Source organism: Molossus molossus, unplaced genomic scaffold (assembly GCF_014108415.1).
Source record: "Molossus molossus isolate mMolMol1 unplaced genomic scaffold, mMolMol1.p scaffold_m16_p_6, whole genome shotgun sequence".
Taxonomy (NCBI): Eukaryota; Metazoa; Chordata; class Mammalia; order Chiroptera; family Molossidae; genus Molossus; species Molossus molossus.
This window is the reverse complement of record NW_023425399.1, coordinates 69891791-69903954: the sequence shown is the minus strand read 5'-3', so window position 1 is coordinate 69903954 and position 12164 is coordinate 69891791. Positions and strand designations below refer to the sequence as shown.

The following is a 12164-nucleotide window of genomic DNA, read 5'->3' as shown; positions in this document are numbered from 1 at the left end:
AATAAAAATTAATTAATTTAAGAAATAAATAAATGAAATAAAAAGAATTGTCTGTCCTTATTAACTAGGGTATGGTTAATGAATAAGAATGATCATGTTGCCTTCCCATATTTTTATATTATTTTATTTTAAATGTTTATCACTAACTAACAATTACAGTAACATTCAACAGTAAGGATGTGATGCTTATCATTTGTTTCAAATGGAGGAGATGAATAGTTGATCTTTCTGCTTTCACATTCTATTTTATCTTTATTTCCCTTGTATCAAATGTTAAAATTTACCTACTTCTTACCTTGCATTTCAATAGTACATTACATTCACCAGTCACTTCCCAGCTCAAATACTCAGCAAAATGTGGACCTATAAAATATTAATATCATTAATAATTCTATTAGTCATGAAAGCAAAATCAAAGCTCATTCTTTTTTCTTTTTAATCCTCACCTGAGGATATATTTTTATTGATTTTTTTTTTTTTTTAAGAGAGAGAGAGTAAGGGAGAAAGAGAGAGAGGAAAAACACCAGTGTGAGAGAGAAACATCGATCAGCTGCCTCCCACATGCATGTTGACAGAATTGAACCCTCAATCCAGGCATGTGCCATGACTGGGAATTGAACCTGCAACTTTTTGAGGTACAAGACAATGCTCCAACCAACTGTCAAAGCTCATTCTTAAATTCTAATGTGACTTATATTTGAAGTAAAGTTTTTAAAACTCAAGTATTAGTTTTTAAATATTTTAAATGGATATCTATTTAATAATAAATGTTTTCAATTATTTTTATTTATAGTGGTATTTACCTTGTTTCCTGATCCATTCTTGTCGCTGGAATTCGGCTTCTTTCTGGAGCTTTTTATAAACTAAAATTTGAAAAATAAGAAAGTAAGAAATTGAGCAGAGGGTATAAATATACATGACAGTCAGTGTATTAAATTATTTATATTCATTACTATAACACTCATACATTATGACCATTTTATTCATTTTTAGTCTTCACAGATGAAGACATAGGCTTAGAAAGGTTAAGCAATTAGTTCAAGGTCATGAAGCTAGAAAATAATGAAATAGTACTGGATATTATAAATGTAGAGATCTGGCCAACCTTTCTATTGCTTTGTTAAATGTCACATTTTAAATCTTGATGGTTTCCACAGTGGCTAATGGTAGCTGACATACAATCTAGTTGTGACCTATAATTAATTAATTTGGCATGCTCTACTTTTACATATTTTTCTTCTTAATTTAAGTAATATAAAATAAGTACACATCATAAGATAGTGTCACAGTTTGTTTCTGAGACACATATACAGTCTTGGTTGTATTGTAATCTCCTTTACTTTACTACTTTTAGTAGTAAATACTTGTTTACATATAAGATAATATATATATGCAGTCCTGCCTGTAGGCCAGGGATAAATTTGGTGTCCTTTTAAATTAACTTTCACTTTTATGTAATGAAATACTATGGAAAGTATTAACTGAGAATTGTATTTCAAAAAAGGAAATCTAAGCAAGAGTAATTCCTACTGCCTTCCACATTATCACTTTTGTGTCATGGAATATTTGCTTTAAAGGGAGAAGCAAAGTCTCCAGTTAATAATTCACAGAATTCTTACCATCTCCAATGAGAACAAGAGTAGAATGGCCAGTTGCTTTTCCATCTTGAAGCTGGAAAGTATATGTTCCCTCATCCTCATCCAGTAGCTTTTCCATGAACATTTCAATTATACCAGTGTTTCGGTCAATATGCATCTTATATTTCTTCAATGTGAAAAGAAAAAAAGAGAAATCAATGAGGTAGATATGATGACATGATAAGCCTGATAAAATAAATACAAATTTCAAAGAATTATAATTTTTTTTTTTTTTTTATCCTCACCTGAGGACATTTTTCTATTTTTTTTTGTTCAGGTAGAGTGGGAGGGGGAGAGAGGAAGAGAGAGAGAAACATCGATGTGAAAGGGACACATCGAGTGGCTGCCACCCGCACGACCAACCAGGGCCGGGGACAAACTGCAACCGAGGTACATGCCCTTAGCGGGAACCGAACCTGGGTCTCTCAGGACCGCAGGCCGACGCTCTAACCGCTGAGCCAAACCGGCCAGGGCAAGAATTATAATTTTAATAAAATTTCTTGTGAATATTTTTTTTAGATGAGCAAATTTTGAAAATCTTGAACCCAGGAAAAGGAAAATATTATGTGAAATACGAGACCTTGACCAGAAATGATTACTAAAAAGACTTAATTTAATTTAATTAATAAATAAAGTTTTTGTTTTTTTTTTTTAATCCTCACCCGAGGACATTTTTTGATATTTTGTTCAGATAGAGTGAGAGGGAGAGAGAGAGAGAGAAACATCGATGTGAAAGCGACACATCGAGTGGTTGCCACCCACACGACCCCACCAGGGCTGGGGACAAACTGCAACCAAGGTACGTGCCCTTAGCGGGAACCGAACCCGGGTCTCTCCAGACCGCAGGCCGACGCTCTAACCGCTGAGCCAAACCGGCCAGGGCAATAAATAAAGTTTTGTTATCCTAAGTCATAACATGTTATCAAAAAATTATTTGTAGCTAATCCTGTCACCTTCTTTCATAAAGAACATATATGCATAACCCATGGTCACAGACAACAGTGTGGTGATTGTCAGAGGAAAGGGGGTATGAGGACTCAGTGGAGGGGGGTAAAGAAAGATGAAATGGGGACATCTGCAATAGTATCAACAATGAAAATAAAGAATACATAAAATAATAAATAAATAATAAAAAAAATCCAAAATCTTATCCAAATATAATCACCCACTGTTGTTGTTGTTAATCCTCAACCGAAAATATTTTTCCATTGCTTTTAGATAGAGTGGAAGGGAGGGAGGAAAGGAGAGAGAGAGAGAGAGAAACATTGATGTGAGAGAGACACATCGATTGGTTGCCTCCTGCACTCACCCTGACTGGGTAGGGATCGAACCTACAGGTACATGCCCTTGACTGAGAATAGAAGCTGTGACCCTTCGGTGTGTGGGCCGATGCTTTAACCACTGAGCAACACTAGTCAGGGCTAATCACCCATTGTTTATTATAGAAACATCTAATAAATCATGTGATTAAAAAATAAGTTGTTTTAGTTTTACATTTACATTCCAGATTACATTAGTTTTAATTTGCAGAATAATGAAAGATTTTGGACGGTATGAGGGAAGTATTTGTCTCATTATTGCTATATCCCTAGTATTTAGCACATGCATGGTATATAGCAGGCAATTAATAAATATCTACTGAATTAATTTGTGAAAAAATGCTTCCAAAGCACTTGAAATCCATTTGCTCCTAATGAACTTAAATTGCCCTGTTAGACTATGCTTATTTTATCATGTTGCTTGGGCAACTTTTTAATTTCAGTATAAAGATAAATCTAGTCCTTGGACATGCCAGCACAAGCTCCATAATGATTTTAAATTAATGATGTTTTCCTGTAATGTGCCACAGAATGAAGACTTAGGTCTGGGATCAACTCAGTGGTGTAATTCAGGCCCTGGAGCTTCCCCTGAAGGAAGCCAGTCTCCAACTGAGACCACAGTTTTGCTTAGTTACCTTGTTTCCCTTACCCCCTATTCCTGAGAGTATTTCCCCATGAATCACTTGAAGGAGAAACTCTTTTTCAGAATCTCCTTCTAGAAAACCTAACCTAAGACAGTATTTTCCATCCAATTAAATAGTATGATTAGAGCCAGTTGCAATGACAATGAACAGTGGCATTGCACAGCAACATGCAAGCATGCGTGAACACATGAAGGGAAATGGAAACTATGCACACGTGTGCACGAGTGTTCTGTCAATGGCTGTGGTGGCAGAGAGTGATACCAACAAGGTTTTTTCTTCCTTTCCACTGGGTAGGTAGTGATCACAGCAATTTATGAGAACATTTTGAAAACAGGAAGGAGATGGGCCATAGTGGACCCATGTATGACATTTCAGATCTACACACAATTTCTGTATGAGTTGAAAAGGAATATACTGCATACCCATCTACTTGTTACATTACTCATTCTTCCCCTCACTAATGAACCCTCAAATGTTTCAAAAACATATCTTGATCAAAGGAGAACAGGTTGTTGATAGTGGCCACAAACCATGCTTCTCCCCCATTTTTTTAGTCTCCCATTTACACCTGTGGTTACACAGGTGTGAGCCAGGGCCCGAAACCCAAGTTCTTCAGTCCCACCAGGCACTGGCCGGATTCTGGCTCTACTGATGTCTGAGGAGGACAAATAAAGTACAGATGATGTAACTCTTTCTATGGAAACTATGTTTATGTTAAAATAAAAAAAGTAGATATAGATATACACAATCACCTGTGTAAATAAGACACGGATAGACACACACATAGAAGTGTAGAAAAAGACCAAAAAGTACATACCAATATGTACATCAAAAAGTTGTAAAAATTTGTAATTTTTTCTTTTTGAGTCTTTAAAGTATTTTACAGTAAGGATCCATTGCTTTTCTTTTCTTACCAGAAAAGCAATAAAGATATTTTATTTCATAGTTTTTCTGAGCCTTTGGAACAATAGAGACCATGTCCTCCATATGAAGAACCAAGTCCCTGCTGGGTATTCTGATGTGAGTATGCAAGTTCAGGTCAGTGTGTTGGCTCCTCTGCCTTCTCAAGAGAGCAATTCTACTTTCAATTCTGCTTTGCCTGGGACAGTTTTGTTTTATGACTCTTGTCCTGGGAAAATTCATTCTCAAAAGTGCCCAGTTTGGATAATATAATGCAATCAATTTATGTTTTCCTCTACATTTTTAAGAAAATATGTTTTTATTGAATTTTTTAGAGAAAGAGAAAGAAACATCGATGTGAAAGAGAATCCTCTACTAGAAATCCAGCCTGCAACCCAGGCATGTGCCCTCACCAGGAATCAAACTGGGACCTCTCAGTCCATGGGACAATGCTCAATCCACTGAGCCACACCGGCTGGGCCTTCCTCTAAATTTTTTACATGTGAAATTTAAATTGCCCACCCCACTGCCAGTGGTTTTCACAACAACTTACCTGCATTCTAATAGGTTTCCCCAGCATATTCTATAATATCTTTAGAAATCTAAAAGTGTAAAACCTACCGGCCCTTCAAAAATTTCCTTTTCATTAAATACGTAGTTGACTTTGGCATTGCCAGACAGCTTGTCAGCCTGCATCCAAAACCGGACCTGGCCTTTCTCCAAAATTTCAACTGCCAACTCTGATTTAGCTGAGACAGCTATAAAAAATAAAAGTAATAATTATATTGATAACCAATTATATTGATACAGATTCTTCCAACAAGTAAAAAACAAAAACAAAAAAAACTCAATGGAAACGGTGATGAAGCACCTTGCTTCTTGAAAAGTCTGGAGGCAGTGTGAGAGTGTTGTAGAGAAGGCATGATACTGAAGGATGGAAGACCTGGGTTCTAATTCTGACTGTCACTCTGGGTACATCGTTCACCTTCTCTGAGTCGTAGATGTCTCAACTGTGAAAATGAAGAGGATGAACTTACATCCTGAGGTCCTTCAGCTAACCTTTTTGACTCTCTACCGTGGCTTTGGTTAAGTTTATTTAGGGACGATAACAAAGTGCAATGGAAAGAGTCTTGGGCTGGACCCAGGAGAGCTGGAGGTAGTCCAACATCAGCTACTAACAAACTGTGATGTTAGGCAGGTCGCTTCGAATATCTGGGCCTCATTCAACTCATTTATAAATGAATGAAATTTAACTGAATGTACTAATTAACCAAAATATTTTCCAGCTTCGCCATTCTGAGAACTTAATTACTTCAAAATATTTGGAAAGGAGTTAAATTTTATTTCTTTCAATAATTTTTCTCCATTTAGAAGTCCTTTAAAATGTTTTTGTAAAAATAAATTTAAAGATAATTAATTTTAATTATATATACAAGATGAACTAGCTTTTCATTTAAACCCTATCTATCTCCATGATACCAGTTCATTTAAGTTCTTAGACCAAGCAAAATTTTTCAATGGCAAATACTGAAAAACTATATTAAAATATCACATGGATTGCCTCACAGAGGAAGTGAAGGAACCATGTGGAATCTCTGATTGATACCTGTATCACTTAAGCCATTTGAGTCCAAGTGAAATTTTAAAACTTGGCTGGCATCTCTTTCTAAATTTCTTGTAATGTGAAATGTTCTCCACAAAGCTGCCTTCAACCAATCGTTCAGTATCAGAGGTGGCTCCGGGGCATACTTGTGGGAAAGCATGTTTGTTTCTCAAAGTTTAGTAGTTCTTTCACTTCCTTTAGGAGAAATCATCACCCTTAAACCTATCTCAAAATTTTATGTAGCATTGCTACATTTTAAATTATGAGCTCTAAACTTGTATCAAATTTACATGAATATTTTTTTGCATTTATCCTACAAGTACCATTTTCAAGCTTTAAGAGATGCCTTTCATCTGCACTATTTCATATTCACTGTAAAACTCAGTTATACAGTTGTTTCAATGCAGAGCTCAGACCAAATCTCTACTTTCCATACAATTTAAAACAATACATAACTGTTAAGACACCATTCATGGTATTCCTTTTCCAGTTTTATGGTGAATAAGCATACAGAGAAGAAATGGTTCTCCCCCAGAATTCAGACAGTCTACATCCTACAGTTATACCCACTTGTGCTGCTTTGCTGAACAAAGTTGGTTTTGAGAACATTACAGTTGAGGCCAATAGTCTCTCACAGTCATCCCCTTGGGAATGGAAGAGGTATCAGGTAATTGATTCCAGAGCAGTGTTTGTTTTCTAATCATAGTCTCATTGGAGAATTTCAGGAAAGCTATAGACCCTCTACCTAAATAATGCACATATACAAACATACAAAGTTTTGCCTACAGTCTTGGGTCAGGGTATAGTTTTCTGGGTTCCTGAAACTCCCACAGTAGTGAAGGAGTTCTATTTTAGGGATTAATGAGTGAAAAAAATTCCTGATTTAAAAGAATGAGTATCTAAAATACCTTTCTATTTGTTTTCTCAAACTCTAGGGTGTAACTTTCTGGATAAGTCACTTCTTTGGTCAATGACAAGAGATCTTATCAAGCCAGTGGAATTTTCCGAGTGTTATTTCAGACTTCTTTCTCTTCTTTTAGGTGTGAACTGTGAAATTTAATCTTTTATGTGGAAAGTGTTTTATTGAAGGGTTTGTGTATAGTTCAGAGAAATTCATTTTCTGGCTAAGGTATCTTTATTTTATTTTTTAGGAGTTTAAAATGATAGGTAGGTAATGTCCTTAGTTAGAGGTATGATTCTTCCATTAAGTGACAATATTACATTGCGAAGAAGGAGATTAGTTAGCCTAAAAGACATAGGAATTAATGTATCCAGGAAAAAAAATATATATATATATATGCTACTCTAAAATATGTAAGCAAAAAGAGACCTAAATTATGCAGCTGTTATGTCTATGTAACCTGCCACTTCTCTATGAAACAGAGCATGAAATATAGTTTCTATGTTTAGTATTCCTTATAACTCTTGAGAATAATGACAAAGATAAAAGCAGCACTTCTAGAAAGTGCATCTGTAGTTACCAATGTAAGTTCCATTATATGTTTTCAAGAGCCTCTTATTCCTGTCAGAGTTGTCATCTGCCTATTCCAGAAGTCACCACCTAGTAGGATTGCTAAACTCTGTGAAAGTATTGTGGACACTTACTTGGGAACTTGTGTTCTTGGCTGAGTGCAAGTAAACGTTTCACCTCTGTAGGGAGAAAAAGAGAACAATTAAACCTTAAATTACTAAAACAAAAGTCACTTGATCATAGAGAATCATTGAGAACTCAAAGCAGCATTGGACTTGTGAATGAACTGACTTTAAACTTACCTTCCTCGTCTATCAAGTAGCTTGATGCTATTCCATCAGTGTTTGTTACATCACAGGAGTAAATGCCCATGTCTTCCATTCCCAGGTCTTTGAAGGTTAATTTTGTCCTTAAGAACAGAATATGTTTGTAAGAAACGAGGCCATGTGGCATCTGGGAATCTGTGTCCTGCATTGTGTCTAGGCATTTGCACATGCCACTCCCCTCATTTGGAGTAGTTGTTCCTATCCCCCTACTAACCAAAAGGCTACTCACTCTTGCTGTTTCTGGGAAGTCTTTCCTGACATCTTCCTAAAGGGTGACGGTGATGGGAATGGGGAGCTGGTACAAATTTCCCATTCCCAAGCTAGGTTGCATACCTACATACATGCCAAATAAAGACATTTTCAGCTGATCAGCCCTTGCTAGGGAGCCTGAAAATTTTTTTCCTACAGGAAAAAACCTGCTGTTGGTAATTCCAGTGCCTCTTTAATGTCATCCCCTTTTATAACCTTCCCTTTTTGAGGTTATCAAACACTCACTGGTGTTGCCTATTTCATTATTTCTATCTCTATGCCTTTACTGTGCCTTTAGGAAGGAGATCTGTTTTGCTTACTGTTGTGTCCTCCAGCATTTATGCCTTCTCTGGCACATAATATGTGCTTAATAAATATCTGTGGAATGAATAAATGAATTGGTCAATGGTTAAGTTCACTGTGTTTTCTAACTTTGGTGAGTCATGTTGCTAGTCTGTGTCTAAGATTAACCAAACATTTAAATATTAGTCAAGTGAACAAAGTGGAAGAAAAACTTATAGTTTGATTGTATTTTCTTTGGCCAATGTATGTTTTACTTCAAGGACTTTACAGCATAGTAACAGTAAAATGTCTTTTAATTATATTCAGTATTTCCTTACTATTCTCTAACAAAACTACAATTTTTTATTTTTGATATATATTAGACTGCCTTGTAATATAAATAATACTTAGAAATACTTTGCTTTATCAAACACAATCTAATATGATTGGTACTATAAAGATATAAACCTTGAGAAGTAAGGCAAAGTAAAAATAAAACTCAAAATCTTGGGGCTAAAAGTGTTAGATCATAAAATCAATCCCCTTCATTCTCTCCCATTCTACAGAAAAAGTAATTGGGGGTCTGTGGAAATTAAAAACTGCCCCAGGTCACATGGCCAGCTCTTGGTACAGCTGGAACCTAGGACTCATCTATCCTGTGCTTTCCATTTAGAGTTATTTCCAGTGTATTAGTGTGTCACTCATAAGTGGTGGTAAAAAAAAGTAGAACAGATTATACCTGACCCATTTAATTAACCATAACTTGAATCAGAAGTAGCAAAATTTTTTCCTTGCTCCCTCCTCATAAGCATCCTCATCATTATTGTAAGATTTAAAAATTTTGTGGAATGAGAATCTTTTTTTTTTAGTCCTCACCCGAGGATATTTTCCCATTGAATTTCAGATAAGAGTAGGAGGGAGGGAGGAAGAGAAACATTGATTGACTGCCTCCCAAATGACCCCAACCAGGGCCAGGGATCAAACTGCAACTGAGGTATGTGCCCTTGACTGGAATGGAACCCACGACTCTTTGGTCTGTGGGTCCATGCTCTAACCACTGAGCAAAACCAGCCAGGGCAATGAGAATCATTTTTAAAGCTCACTTTTATGTCAATCAAAGCTCTTCTAACATCATAAATGAGATCGCACTTTAAAAATTATGTAAAAAGTACTGTACAAGGATTGTTATTTTTTAAGGTTTATACTGGTTATTACTTTTTGCATTACATACCAGATATAAAATATTTGTGATCCATCCCCTTATACTAAGTATTTAAAATGAAAAGCAAAGAGCTTACTTCATACTCCTATCATGAAAAGGAAACTCATGATTATAATTGAAATGGTTCGTACTTGTTGCCTTTGCTTTCAATTTCTAAACGTGGAGAGTCCTCAGTGGATACATAATCTTTGGACCAGGTGAACTCAGAATTTGGAGCCATCTGATCACATTCGAAGATCAAAGAAATGACTCCATCATCATCCACATCTACTACAACTTCTTTGGTTCCTAGAAGAAGAAGGAGAGGAGAAGGAAAAGAAGAAGAAAGAGAAGGAGAAGGAAAAAAGAGGCACTGATATTTTTTGGTAAAAATTGACTATCTAAGAATTCCTTGAGACTCTTTACTTTAGCCTTAAAATAGCTTGTGCAAGAGAAAAGCCCCAACTGCTCACTGTGACTGATAATACGTTTTACAATTCAACTTTTGTACTGTAACAGGGAATTAAATAAACGTGCCATGTTTCTTAGGCAGAGCCAACATCATGGAAAGTATTGTTGGGCCAGGGCTGAATAAAAATGGGTTGATTTGTCTGATGGCTAAATTATGGGAGTGGGTTGATCAAAAATAAAGGGGAAAAGTCAGCACTGGAAAAAAGGAAAGTTAAATGGTCCTGATGAGGACCTAATTCATGACTTTGCTTTAAAAACACCCTTATCCAACTCATCATCAATAAAGGATAGATAGGACACAAAAAAACCAAAGGGAAATTGAAGGGGAGAAAATAGAGGTGATAAGCATTGCCTATATTCACATGTTCAAATTTTGTGAATCATTTAAGAATGAAGAACTGCATGAAAACATGTTCAACTGATCAGGCAACCATGAGTAAATCTAATGATGACACTCTAGATGGACCCAACAGCAACCTAGAAATGACTGTTATTGAACTGTATGGAAATTCAAATGGAAACAAATTTCAAGAGAGCCATATGCTTCAAGAAGATTAACATTTAGATTTTAAAAGGAAACAATTCTGTTGCTTTGAGTTCTTTTATTTTTGAGATTTATAATAAATTGCACCTGCATGTAATACAGAAATTCAAGGAGAGTTTGTATAGCATATAAAATTTTCACATCAACATCTAAATCCAATTTGAAAGGTAAAATGCTGTTCTTAAATTGACATGCATTCAATTATCAGTCTAAACTTGGTTTGTCTCCATGTATTAAAAAAAATATATTATATTTGATCTCAAAAAGGTACAGCTTTATTTTTTAAAAAGCACAACTTTTTTTTCCAATAGATATTTCCCAAGGTTTTCTCTTTAGATTGTAAGAAGCCAGCATCCTGGCCTGCTGTCCAATAAAACTTGTCAGGGAAAAAACTGCAAAATTTCACTCAGGGGAAGGCCAAAAGAACATGAGTACCCATAAAGTGATTAGTGATACGAGGATCCTAAGCCTGGCAGTTGATCTAATTTGTGTTCTTATTGGTGGCAGTGTGTGCTTCAATTATAAACTTTTGAAAATGATTTTTAACACATAGGAAACTTAGGGAAGACTAGTTCTAGGAATTTTTTTAGTTACTTTAAAAAAAACCAGACGGTTATTTTCATATTTGGCTATATGGATAAAAGGAAATAATGATCAATGTATAACAAATAGTGAACAAGCACTCTATATATAAAACTTAAGAAAAGACTAACACCTCAGCATGTTGAGGTTTAGACAGTGTTGTAATACACAGTTAGCATGACTAAGTCACAGAGAGAATATAAATTAGAAATTTTCTGTATATCTGTACTGTTATGAAGAGGACAGAAAGTGATGGAAGTTATCTAAACCTTTCTTGCTATTTGTATAATACCTGTTTTGAAGGCATGGCAGTTGTTCATATCAATTATTCATTGCTTATCTGTAATCCCTTTGAAAAGGAAGTGAATCATCCATATGTTGCTATTTATTATATCAGAGATATGCCTTAAGTTTACAACAGAAAAAAATACTGCTTAGGTTAAGAATCTTGATTTTCACTAAGTCAAAAATTTGACTTTTCTGGCAAAGAAGTCACAAATCTGAAAAACCAAGAAGTAAGAAAAAAAGCCTCCAAGAGCCAGTGCTGATGTGACAAAGTCCACAAATTAGTAGTATTTCTGGAAACTCATTAGAGAACTTCATAGACTGTCACTTGGAATCTATCTATACTTAGCTTGAGATGATTCTAACAAACCTAGTTGCTTGGTTTCTCTCAGTAGATTAAACCCCCAAAAGAGAGGAAAGTAAGATGCTACTATCAGCAGGCACACTGAGAATAAGGAAAATGGCAGCAGGAGAGGAGGCATAAAACTAAAAAGCAGGTCCAAAGACATTTCAGAGAGAGACAAATGGCTCCTCACCCCATGAGACATCACTGTATTTATTGTAACACTGTACAATACATAAGGTTGATACTTATGGCTCTGAGTCAAACAGAAAAAGGTAAACAAGATTGAATACACTGCATCCAAGAA

General features: G+C 35.5%; 1 protein-coding gene across 2 annotated transcripts in view; it reads right to left on the bottom strand.

Moving 5' to 3' along the window:
• The window catches only part of MYOM1 (myomesin 1), a 173005-nt gene that overhangs the window by 25949 nt on the left and 134892 nt on the right, over positions 1–12164 (bottom strand). For both annotated transcript variants that reach the window (XM_036244934.1, XM_036244935.1), the window contains 7 exons: positions 9785–9941; positions 7877–7983; positions 7709–7753; positions 5122–5258; positions 1620–1764; positions 804–863; positions 296–363 (listed from right to left, as the gene is read on the bottom strand). In XM_036244934.1, coding sequence (XP_036100827.1) covers positions 296–363; positions 804–863; positions 1620–1764; positions 5122–5258; positions 7709–7753; positions 7877–7983; positions 9785–9941 — 719 coding nt within the window. The remainder of the gene's footprint in view (positions 1–295; positions 364–803; positions 864–1619; positions 1765–5121; positions 5259–7708; positions 7754–7876; positions 7984–9784; positions 9942–12164) is intronic.